Source organism: Macrobrachium rosenbergii, chromosome 32, assembly GCF_040412425.1.
Source record: "Macrobrachium rosenbergii isolate ZJJX-2024 chromosome 32, ASM4041242v1, whole genome shotgun sequence".
Taxonomy (NCBI): Eukaryota; Metazoa; Arthropoda; class Malacostraca; order Decapoda; family Palaemonidae; genus Macrobrachium; species Macrobrachium rosenbergii.
The window spans coordinates 1,549,239-1,562,357 of record NC_089772.1 but is presented as its reverse complement, the minus strand read 5'-3'; the positions used below and the strand labels follow the sequence as shown (position 1 = coordinate 1,562,357).

Genomic DNA, 13,119 nt, shown 5'->3' with positions numbered 1-13,119 from the left:
TTTAATGCTAGTCATGGACTTTAAGCATAACAATCTTCCAGTTAGGCTTCACAAATGGAATATTAATCTTACTCACCTGAAGTAGTGAAATGATATTTTTGTGTCCATTTTCTACAGCCAAGTGAAGTGGAGTCTTATGGAATCTGTAGATATATAAGCTGAATGTTCATTTCCTTTTCTAAGTATACAAAAACACACTTTCACAATATGATCAGTATGCCTATCCATTAACTATAGTTATGTCCAGCAAACCTCTGGTCACCACATGCTAACTGCCTCCTCTTCACTTTTAACCTGTTTCTTGCACTGAGAGAGACAGAATTATGAAATTTAAGCTATAACGCCAAGTACTGGAGTGGGTGAACAGTGAGAAAATACTACTAAGTAATCGCTAAAGAAGTTGGACATTAAGATGGAAGAAAAGAAAGAGGGAATGGAGGTGATCCTAAAGGCTAAAAAGTGGGTGTAACTAAAGGGTGAAGGGACAGCACTACCCCCTACTAGAACGAGAGGAAAGCATGTGCATACTGCCTAGAAACAATGTGAAAAATAATTTAAGGAAGAGTAAGATGAATGAGAAACAGAACCCATGCATTAGATAAAAATAACTTTACAGTCCTACTACACTACAGTTGGGTGTGTTTAAGGGGTGCGCCGACCGCTGAATTTCAAGGAATTATCGAATTTTAGTTATTAACAGTTTTCAACTACTTTGTCTAAATAAACATATCCTAAAGCAATAATGCTAAAAAAATTTAGATTGGTTTACTAACAACTTTGTTCATCGCTTGTATGACACTATGAACCACAAATTGTGAAAAAGACTTGTAAAAAAAGTCTGTAAGAATAATTCAGGATAGGTCCAAGTGAGTTATGGGCTGTTTTTGACAGTTTTATGCATAAATAAACATATCGAAAATGTTATTGCTAAAAAAGAATGTTTGGATTGGTTCATGGACAATTTTGTTCATCATGTGTACGGCACTGTGAAAGACAGATTGTAAATAATGTAACAGTCTGTGAATGATCTTAGACTGGATCAAGTTTGAGATTTACACTATTTTGGAAAGTTTTATATGTAAATAAACATATCTTGAAATGTTATTGGCATGAACAATTTTATGGCACTGTGAGCGACAAATTGTAAAAAAAAAAAAGCATGAAAAACAAATGTAAAAAACTTATTCAAAAATAATTGTTTCCCATTAAAATATCCCATTTTCTCTAGCATTAGAAAAAACGGCTTATAATAATATAGGGATAACTGGCTTCAGGAATCCAGATATTCTTGATTGTTTCTAGTTTTGAGTCCAAAATTACTGTTCTTTTGCTGTTTCCTGAAAACTTACTTTTTTCCCAAAACTAAATGCTTAGACTTGTGTTTATTTAGTATTATTTGTAGAATAAGTGGTAAAAATTAGAAGCAACTCCCTTCAATCATTAGTTGGAAAGAGTCATTCACTTTATAATGGGGCCTTATGGCATTGACACTCCCCATAAATGCAAATTTTAGGCAACATATAAATCACAAGAGAGCAGATTCTATTCATTTGATTATATTGTAAATTTCAGGGGATATTTCTTATATGACGAAATAGTTTTAGTGCAAAAATCAGCCTTCTAACTACCATAGTTTCATATTTATTACGAAATATGCAATAATTTTTTTCTTTTGCCCTTTTCTCAAAACTTTTTTTTTTTTTAAACTAAATGCTTAGATCTCCAAGAAGAATGAACTAAAGTCAATGAAACTTTTATGGCGTGTAGTATAACTATATACAGTCCAGTAAACCCCCCGTATTCGCGGTCTTACCTATTCACATATTTCTCTGTGGAATGTATATAACATTATTCGCGGAAAACTGCCCATTCACGGTATTTTTCACTGAGAAACATTCACTAATTACTGTATTTTCATATAATTTTTTTTGTGTTTGAACTATCAAAATAGGCAATTCTTAGTGTTTTTAAAGGGATTTTAAGTGTTCCCAGATTTTAGCTATTCACGGGCGGGGGTGGGGGGGTTAGTAAGCATCCCCCGCAAATATGGGCGGTTTACTGTATCTATAATTACAAGAGGGGAAAATTATTTTTGAGTAACTTTTTTTGTCATATTATTTTTGAAAAGCTTCAAAACGTTTTTTTTTCAGCTGCAAAATCTATGAACTTAGAGGTCGAATTTCTTTATTTGCCCTCTTGTATTTTTTCAGTATTAGTTGTATGATAAGCGTTAAAAATTTTATGCGAATCTCTTCAAACATAAGGTAGCAAAAAGCATTTACTTTATAATGGGGTCTCATGGTGTCAGCGGCCCCCTTAAAAAAGAACTACTAGGGTAAAAGAAAAAGTGACATTTTTATAATAAAATAAAGTTTTATATATGCTTACAAAGTAACTACATAGCCATTTGTTCCTAACTATTGCGGCAGCCTAAAATTTGAAATGCGTGGTAATGCTCTATTTGTTTGGTGTAGGTGACTAGACCCCGCCCACTTTCGGGGAGGAGCAGGTACAACAGAGCCTACGAGCTCAATTCGCTTGTGCCCTATGTCCATGAGAAGGGAGGAGGGAGGGCTCCGATCATGTAGTTGCTTGGTAAGTATATGTAAAACTTTATTTTATTACAAAAATGTCATTTTATATAAGTAACTTACCAAGTAACTACATAGCTGAATCCCACATTGACAAGAGGTGGGATACATGGACACATATACTACTCAAAAACACTCAGTAATGGAGACGAATTTGAAACAGAAAGGTAGCTAGCATTGGTGAAATGCTTGTTGTAACCTTACCCGGTGAGAGACATACAGCGGGAAGATACTGCCTCTAGTCGGTGCTGATCTCAACCTGTAGTGATGCAGCAGTAAAGCCGAGGGTCATCTCTACTTAAGTGGGAGCTTTGCAGCCGAGGAGTACAGCACTCCAAGGGCTGCCAAAGCATTACAAAATAAAACAAGTGCCCTTGTGCTGGGCGCAGTACAACGAAATCAACCAGAAAATTCTATTACCCACACATTACGTAACATAACTATTACCCACCCATTAAAAACAATGACTGATGGGTACTCCAGGTACACAGTACCCCTAAGCTTCCCAAAACTCAACAACCTGTATCAAGGTGAGGAGATACAAAAATAGAAGGAATACCTCCTACCCTTCATCCCCCAATACCATGCCAGCCACTGCTAATGGACCTAAAGTACTGCAATTCTTGTACAGTATAGTCTCCACATCATGTAAATAATGAGAAGCGAACACTGATCTGCACTTCCAATATGCTGACTGAAAAATCATGGAGAGCGATACATTCTGCTTTAAAAGGCGACGAAGTGGCAACTGCTCTTATCTCATGAGTTTTAACTTTGAAAATGGGAAAGACATCTTGAATTTCCGACTGTGACTCGGATATTACGCTCCTCAAAAAGAAGGCCAAGGCATTCTTGGACAACGGATGTGAGGAGTTCTTGATCAAACACTATGAGTTATGACAGGGGCCTCTGAGCCTTTTGGTCCTTTCCATATAATACTTCAATGCTCTTACTGGGCAAAGAGCCCTCTCTTGGTCTGCTCGTCCAAGGATATCCACCAAGTTCTTGATAGTGAATGAACACAGCCAGGGATTGGACAAGGTTTCGTTCTTAGCCAAGAAACCGAGAGTGAACAAGCAGACCACATCTCCCTGTGAAAAATCAACTGTTTTATCAAGGGCCTGCAATTCACTAATCCTCTTTGCAGTAGCCAAGACAACCAAAAAGAGGGTTTTTCTGGTTAAGTCTCTCAGAGATAAGGAATGAAGGGGGTCAAATGGAGGACCCGAGAGCCATTTAAGAACCACATCCAGGCTCCAGGTGACTGATATTGACTTTACTTGCTTTGAAGTGTCCAAAGACTTAATCAGGTCACTTATATCTTGATTTATAGACAGTTCCAATCCCCTATGTCTAAACAAGGAATTTAGCATAGCTCTGTAACCTCTGATGGTGGATGTGGCTAAGCCTCAAGAAGACCTCAGGAACATAAAAACATTTATGATTTGCACTACAGAGGTTTTAGTAGAAGAGGCACCATGTCTTTGACACCAACTGTGAAAGACTGCTCACTTTGCCTGGTAGACCTTAGCGGAAGACTGACGTCTACATTCAGCAATTGCTTCGGCGGTTTCTCTTGAAAAGCCCTTCGTTCTGACAAGTTCCCTGACAGTCTGAAGCCTGTCAGAGTGAGAGTGGATAAGCCTTGGTGGAACCGATGGAGATGAGGCTGCTTGAGGAAGGTTAGTCTCTGAGGCAGAAGTCTTGGGAAGTCTATCTGCATCTGAGAAGGTCCGGGAACCACTCCTTTTGCGGCTAAAACAGTGACAGAAGAGTCATCGACGTGTTGCTGTGGGATCAGAACTTGGTTAAGACTTCTCTCACCATGCTGAGCAGTGGGAAGTCATACACGTCTAGGTTCAACCAGTCCTGGAGCATGGTATCTGTTGCCCATGCCAGAGGGCATGGGGCTGGGGAACAGTATAAGGGGAGGCAATCGCTACTTGATGTTGCAAACAGGTCTATCAATGGCTTTCCCCACCATTTCCACAGGTTGGTGCACACCTGCAGATTGTGTCCATTCCTTAGGTAGAACCTGTCTGCAGCAACTTGACTCATCCGCAAGAACATTTAATTTGCCCTGGATGAAACGAGTCACAATCCTAATGCAATTGTTGTGTGCCTAGAGGAGAGGATCCTTGACTACTTCATAAAGGGAGAAGGAGTGAGTCCCTCCCTGGTTCTTGATATAGGCCAATGCAATCGTGTTTTCCGAATGGACCACGACTGTCTTGTTGAATGTTGCTGTTCCATACAACTGAAGGGCCAAATGAACCACCTTCAGCTCCCTCACATTGATGTGTAGCTTTCTCTAGTCCAGAGACCACTTCCAAATTGTCTAAAAGAGCCCCCAACCCAGATCTGACACATCTAAGTATAAGGTTAGGCTTGGGCTCAGAGGGTGCAGTGATTTCCCTATTAGAAATCTTTCTCTTGCAAGCCACCACCGAAGGTGCTCCTCGATCTCTGGAATGATGGGGCAAATGAAGGGGTCTGGAAGAGTCTTCCTGTGCCAACTAGCCTTTAAAAAGAATTGCAACACTCTTGTGTGTAGTCTTCCTAAAGGCCCAAACTTCTTGATGGATGAGAGAGTGCCCAAAAAACTCATCCATTCGTTGGCCAAGCATGACGGGAGAGAGTGGAAGTTTTGTACTTTCTGCAGGCAGGATTGGATCCTTTTGTGGGACAGAAAAGCCCAAAAACTCAAGAGAATCAATCCTCATCCCCAAATGAAGAACCAATTGAGTCGGGGTTAACTGCGACTTCTGCATATTGATTAAGAGGCCCAATTCTTAGACAAGGAGAAGAGTCTTCTGAAGGTCTGCCATGCACCTTGTTCTTGAGGGAGAGCATAGAAGCCAGTCATCTAAATACAGACAGACATTGATACCCATGAGATGTAGCCATTTCACCAGAGAGGAGAGAATATGGGTGAATATTTGAGGAGCTGTAGAGAGGTCAAAGCACAGAGCCCGAAACTGAAAGACTCTGCCCTGGAACACAAACCTCAGAAACTTCCTGGAGTCTAGAACTGGAACATGGAAGTATCTGTCCTGCATGTCGATAGTCATCATCCAATCTCCCTGGTGTATGGCTGACAGGAATGATTAGTTATTAGTTAGTTTCCATCCTGAACTTTGTTGTCTGAACAAAGAAGTTCAGCGCACTGACGTCCAGGACAGGTCTCCAACCTCCAGATGACTTGGGGACAACAAACAGTCGATTGTAAAAACCTTCTGTGCTTATATCTTCAACCACCTCTACAGCCCTCTTCCTGAATAGAGAAGAGACCTCTTCCGACAGGGCCAAAAACCTCTCTGAGCCTACTGAGTACGCTGTTAAACTGATGGGCGAAGACACTAAAGGAGGTTTTTCCCTGAACGGGATGGAATAGCCCTCTTTGAGGACTTTGATTACCCAGGGTTCTGCATTCCTGGCTTCCCATTTATCCCAAAAATGGAGAAGCCTGGTTCTTATGGGAACACGGAGGACAGGATCCTCACTTGCAAGAGGAGGGTTTAGAGGACAACTTCTTAACTGGTCGGGCTGACTGCAGGTTCATGTGCGGGCAGGCCTGAAACTTAGCTCTGCCACCTCGAAAGGGCTGCTGTTGCAGCGGAGGCTGTTCTCGCACTGAATGAGACTGAAGTACCATGTCCCAACTCCTTGGAAAGCTTGGTAGATTGTGCTAGCAGATCTTGGGTCGACTTCTTTTGCAAGTCTGTTCCTACGTGTTCTACTGTAGCTCGAGGGAACAATGCAAATTGGTCCAAAGGCACAAACAGGAGAGCCAACCTCTGGGAGGGAATGACGCCTATTGCAGTGAATGTGCGACACAGTTCTCTCTTTTTGAGAACTCCCATGGAAAATAAGGCAGCCAGCTCTTGGGAGCCACCCCTAAATGCCTTATCCATGCATGAGAGAACTTCTAGCCAGTCCGATGAGAAGTTCTCTTGAAGGGTGTTGCAGTCCTCAATCTTCTTAGCTAAGGCCCCCACAGTCGAGTCTAAGAAACTGAAGACCTTGAAGAACTTAAACACGTCCCTAACTATATGGTCAAATTCCGAAGATGTGAACATAATCTTGTCGGAGTTAAACACTGACCTTCGTGCCAAGTCAGTAAGACTGGAGAAGTCCCCCTGGGACAAGGCAGAAACTTGCAAGGAATGAGCTTCCCCGGTGGCATACAACAGGTACCTTCTTTGAGACAAGTGAGAGGGAGGGGTGCAAACAGCCTTGCCAAGATCCCTCTTCTCTGCTAGCCAACCATCAATACTGGATAAAGCTTTCCTTGATGAGAAGAAGGACCATCTTAGGCAGCATGGAAGGCTCTGCAGGCTGTCTCATCATAAAGGCTGAACCCTAGCAGAACAGGAAGTATTACAGGAGAGCCACGTACGCAGAAGTAGGCTGCTCCTGTTTGATGGCTTCTTCATCAGACAAAACAGAGGAAGGAGCTAAGTCCGGAGGATCCTGTATCATTGAAGGGTGCTTCTGCAGAAGTCCTAAAATATTAAGCAAACGGCACTGGATAGATTCCAACGAAGGATCTGTAACGGCATGAGTGGCACTGAATGAATGGCTACTGGCGCAGAGCAGAGAGGAGGACGCACAGGCACAGGTGGACGCGCAGATACAGGTGAACACTCATACACAGGTGAACACTCAGACAATGGGTGCTTGAACACCAGGCGCTTGGACACTGGATGCTCGAACAACGGGCACTTGGACACTTGACACTCGGACACCGGGCGCTCGGACACTGGGCACTCGGATACTGGGCGCACGGACACTGGGCGTTTGGATACTGTATACTCAGACACTGGGTGCTCATACACTGGGCATTTGGACACTGGACACTTGGAAACTGGGTGCTTGGACACTGGACACTTGGACACTGGGCACTTGGACACTAGACACACAGAAAATGGGCGCTCGGACACTGTGTGCTCGGAAACTGGACACTTAGGAACTGAGCGCTTGGAGACTGCTGGGGGCTCAGATATCTTCTTCGAGGAGGAAGACCGCTTCAGTGCCAAGTACTGGTGCTCCGCCACTAAAGCCTCATGAGACCCATGACCTGGACTATCCGGGAAACAGTTCCTCGTTGGGCGAGTAGGTAGAGTTGTGGGCTAGCACTTGCTAGGCCCGATTTAGTCTCCGGCCAGCTAATGAAGAATTAGAGGAATTTATTTCTGGTGATAAAAATTCATTTCTCGCTATTATGTGGTTCGGATTCCACAATAAGTTGTAGGTCCCGTTGCTAAGTAACCAATTGGTTCTTAGCACGTAAAATAAGTCTAATCCTTCGGGCCAGCCCTAGAAGAGCTGTTAATCAGTTCAGTGGTCTGGTAAAACTAAGCTATACTTAACTGCAGGAGGGAAGTGGACTGCGCTCTTCTTCCCTGGGCAGCTTACCGGGAAGCGGAGAAGAGCGCTCAGCAGAAGTAACACACCTTTTCAGCGGCCTGGAAACACTCAAAAAACGCCTACTACGCTGTCCCTCTGCACTGGAGTCTGAGTCACTGGACAACAAGGCATGTAAATCTGTATGGACGTCTTTCCAGCGGCTGTCCGCTGAGTCCTGGGATTTACGAACAACAGGCTTGGTTGAGGGGGCAACTACTGGCAGCCACCGGTTAATGGCAGGCTCGGTTAACAGCGATCCGGTTTTATGGGGCTTGTCTAGCGACGAAAATCGTCAATTTTTGGCACCGAAAATCGCAGATTTCCGCTTATCGGTGCCGATAATTGGGTATTGGTGCCGATACATACCTAACAGAGGCGCCGATAACCAAAAATTGGCGCTTTTTGGCGCCGATAACCTCCAAAAATCGCCGAAAATTGCATATTTTCAGTTATCATCACACCCTCAGAAATGGAACCCCGCCGATAACCGGGGACTGCCTGTACCTGTGGGCAAACCCCACCGACTTCCCTTGGACCTCTGGTTTGCCTCCTCCTCCCAGGTTCAGGGGAGTTTGACAGGGACCTTTGTCTAGGAGCATTGGTGGGATGAGTAGTCACCTCCTCCACGACACCGCACTTGCACCGACACTAATCACACTCATTTGCTCCATCAGGACCTTAACCGAAGACCCAATTTGGGTTATGGTATTCACTAAAAGACCAAAATTTTGCTCTATCCTGGCTGGCGATGGCATTGGGTTCAAAAGAATGGGAGCCAGGTAACAGAGTAGCTGGAAAAGTTGGAGGGCTGGTAATGGGAGAAAAAGCAGTCGCAGGCATAGAAGGAACAGGTATATTAATAATATCCAATTTCAGAGAAGAAACCTGGTTGGCTAAACCCCTAGCTTCGGCTCTAGCAGTCACCTTTCTCTGCCTGACTCTCTGAAGTTTGTCAAGGTGAACATCCAAAACTTTCCATTTCCCCTGATTCCAATCTTTTCATTCTTCACATTTAAGATCAAAAGAACAAATCTGCCCTCTGCAATGGCAACAAGTAGTGTATGAGTCGTATTTAGCTGAAGTTAGTACGGTATTGCAGCCTTTGGTACTGCAGCTGCAACACCGGACACTAAACAAACTAGAATCAGACATAATAAAGTCACACTCAGCAAATTAAACAGTCTAAGTCGAAACTAGCTAAGCTAATAATGATTAGCGCGCTACAAAACTGAAGGAATACTTCACCAAAGAAGCGAAAGCCAAGACAATCCGGTGAAAATCTGAAACAAGAGCTGCTAAAACAACTGATGATCAGTCGCTGACCAGCAGAAATGAATTGAGCTCTTCAGCTGTGTTGTACCTATTCTTCCCTGAAAGTGGGCGGCGTCTAGCTACCTACACCAAAGGAATAGAGTGTTACCGCGAATTTCAAATTTTAAGTTGCCGGGATAGTTAGAAACTAATAGCTACAGTATGTAGTTACTTGGTAAGTTACTTATATAAAAATCAAAAGGACTGTACTGTACATTTGTTTCAAAACGTCAGTTCGGAATTGGAATTGGAACATGAGATTTAGGCCTGATGCCAAGTGCTGGGACCTATGAGGTTATGCAGCAATGAAAGGAAAACTAAGAGTAAAGGAGATTTGACGGGTGTAACAGGAGGAAAACCTTGCAATTGCACTATGAAACAGTTAATAGAAGAAGGTGGAAAGTACGATGGAAGAAAAAGGCTCTACTCCCCATTTAAATTCAATGTTAACATGTTTACTGGTAGATCAAAAACTCAATTTGTGCTAAGGCATAAAGGCACTAGGAACTCTTTGGCCATTTAAGAGCACAAAACACCAGAGTTTGAATTACAGTGGTTATAACTGATTACCCTTTATATTTCATAATTAGACATTATATTTTAAATTTAGACATAATATGAAATAATTAATAAAAAGCCTTAAAACTGATAGCTGCTGTTCATTGTCAAATCTCAAAGGTTTAAAAAACTTACTTGTTAGGGATTTCTGTTTTTGCATTGTGTCTCAATAGCAACCGTGCAACAGCTATGTGTCCTCTATCACAAGCCCAATGGAGAGGTGACATTTTTAACTGTAGGAATGAACAGAAAAAATATTAAAATATACAGTATGTCTAAGGTAGTAATATCATGGGATTATGGGAACTGACCACGTTTTAGCAAGTTTCTCTATGATTAAAATTATCCTTGTACTTTGCTTGGCAAAAAAAAATAATGTGAATCCTAGTCAGTGGTACTTTATTTCATCACTGAAAAGTGAAGTCATTGCACAATACACTTTCACAGAGTCTTTAAGGAATTTAGGCTCCTTCCAGCCATTCACATCTGCTAACATGAGAAAAATACATTTTTTTACAGTACAATTTTAATTTAACTTAATACATTAGTATGAAAACTTCCAATAAATTAAAATCTTCCACAGTTGCCTCCCTTTTAAAGCTGAATAATTACTTACCATATCACAGGCATTTATGTCAGCTTCTGACATAATTAATAACGAAACAATGTCAGTATGACCCTCCATTGCAGCTAGATGCAGAGCAGTTTTCTCTACCTGTTGAATACAAATTTAATTAAATCTTAAAATAATGTACATACAGAAAATGGATACAAATACAAGGAAGCTGGAAAATTTATAATAATAAACAATGAAATGTGATGCTTAGCAAGCTCCACCATTAATGATGATTATTAATGAAAGGACAGTTTTTAAAAATCAGGCATATTTGTCTGAAAATTCAAAACTCTTCATTGGAAATCCCTCTTTAATGAAAAAATCAACCTTCTCCCTCTAAAATTCTCAAAACTATTCCTTCCTAAGCTAGTAGGTTCACACTGAGTGTGAGACCTGATATTCAATGAATATTAACAAATGGCATAAACAAATTTTTGTAAATAAGGCAAGATACTTTTCCTCTACAGAACTTTACATAAAATTTCACAGCCAAGAAACATACCTCAGTTAAATATATTAAAAATATTTTGGCAACAGCAATTCTATATGCAGCTGATATCTTATGGAATTTTCTTCATTAAAATATCTAACATTTACAGTCACCCAACTTGTACGAAAAATGAACGAAATAGTTTAGTAAGATTTTCAAAATGGATCTACCACATATGCTCGCGTATCCTGTGGCTTTTGAAGACCTCATTTTGAAGTAAATTTTAAGGGGTTTGCATCATACATGATATAAAATCAGCGTATGCTATATTCACACATTAGTATTGTGTTATAAAATACAAACACAACAAATACAGTATGCATCTATTCCATGGATCTTTTAAAAAGTTATGCTTTCCTTCACTGTATCCAACAATATTGTATATACAGTACAGTATTCTGCAGCAGATTTGATCTTATGGTGCTTTTTCAGCACCGTTGACAGCACTAACAGCAAGAATAGGCATCAAGTTAACGGCGCTTACAGCGCTGCAACTTGATGCAACATCAAGTTACGGCACAAAACATCAAGTAAGTGCCCTTAAAACGACAATAACAGTGACTTATGGCAGAAATCAACTGGAACAGATCCCCTACTGAATTCAAGGACCTACTACTATTGTGTTATAAAATACAAACATAGCAATCATACATCATTTGCATTGCTTAGGTTTTCGAGAAACAATGATACCATTCACAAATTTTTGTTTAGACATCAATTTCCATTTCAAGATAACCATAGGGGAAAGTTTCGTCCCATCTGCTATAAACATTAAAACAACAATAAAATGTGTTCTTTCATGCCCAGTAGTTTTGAATAAAATACTTTCTCTCCAATTTTATTCAGTCAAGTCTGATGGCATACCAAAGTTTAGGGGTTTCATCCATGCTGTTGATGCATGATACAGTAATTTATAGTCATTAACAGCTTGAACAATGTTTTATCAGCTTCAGCTACAAAAGGCAGCTTAAATTTAGCAGCATATTTTCTTGCTGATCTTTTCTCCATAGCTAATAAGGGTATACAGTACTGTAACGTAAAAATATATCAGTCCTATTCTACTTAGTATCATTTGTAACATAAATACGCTAATTATTTACCATCGTACGTTGGTTGAAATATAAGCAAAACAGCTGTTGTTATCCAATTCGGTTGTTCATAGCAAAACATCTGTTTCACGTTCAGTCGTCTATGGCTGTACACGTTTACGCTACGAATACAGTCAATCCCCAGTATTCATGGGGGATAGGGACCACAACTACCCGAGAATAGCTAAAATCCACGAATACTTGACACTCCCTCTAAAAATGCTTATAACTGCTTATTCTATCAGTTCAAACAACAAAGACTTATTTTAATGTTTATTGTGTAGGAGCAATTATCATTCACTATGACTAACAATTCTTCTAAGAAATTTTTATTCATATCTGCCTCTGACGGAGCTCATACCAACAAAGGCATGCAAGTAACATGGGGATATCAGAAGCCAATATTTAACTGGAGAGACATCCTACTATCAGCAGGAAACTCTGCCAAATTATAAAACCTTTAGGTTGACTGAAATCTTTGGCAACAGGTTCTTTGATGTAGAACAACCACCTCTGCATAAAGAGCCAGACTTTCTGACTTTAGACATCCTACCCAAGCAAACAGGGTGAAAGATGCAATCTGAGCCAAAGAATGGACTCCACTGTCTACTGAAAGGGATAGGACTACCTAAAATGTACATGTTATGCTTGTTATATTTCTGTTCCTAGGTCTGGTCTAAGTACTTATATGAAGGTGTCTCTAACCTCTTAGTGTAATTCGAGTCACCAAAGCATATACAAAGAAGAATCTCTAAAATCTGTAGGATGGGAGTTGCATGAGGAAATGGAAGAAGAAAGGTGACATCTGCCTGACTTACCCTTTGAGGCAGAAGAATGAGCACTGCCTTTCAAGTCATGTTGCGGGGTGCTGCTGTGGTGCCAAACACTAAAGTCTGTGTCACGGGAAGGGACACAAGAGGTGACAAGCAACACCTTGACAGGTACAGGAGTTATGAGATCCATAGAGGCAATCATGTGGAGTGCAAAGAACAAAATCAATTTCTGTTTTTGTCGCCAAAACCTCTAAGCCATCAGAGGAACGTGACATCTTATGCT

The 13,119-nt window shown here is 41.0% G+C and overlaps 1 protein-coding gene across 5 annotated transcripts in view; it reads right to left on the bottom strand.

Moving 5' to 3' along the window:
* Window positions 1–13,119, bottom strand: part of Atac3 (Ada2a-containing complex component 3) — a 128,450-nt gene that overhangs the window by 75,971 nt on the left and 39,360 nt on the right. For all 5 annotated transcript variants that reach the window (XR_010858077.1, XM_067132711.1, XM_067132710.1 and 2 more), the window contains exons 5-7: window positions 10,486–10,584; window positions 10,005–10,102; window positions 77–143 (exon numbers count right to left, since the gene is read on the bottom strand). Coding sequence is in view for 4 of the 5 variants with exons in the window: in XM_067132711.1 (XP_066988812.1) it covers window positions 77–143; window positions 10,005–10,102; window positions 10,486–10,584 (264 nt within the window). In the remaining variant the exon portion in view is untranslated. The remainder of the gene's footprint in view (window positions 1–76; window positions 144–10,004; window positions 10,103–10,485; window positions 10,585–13,119) is intronic.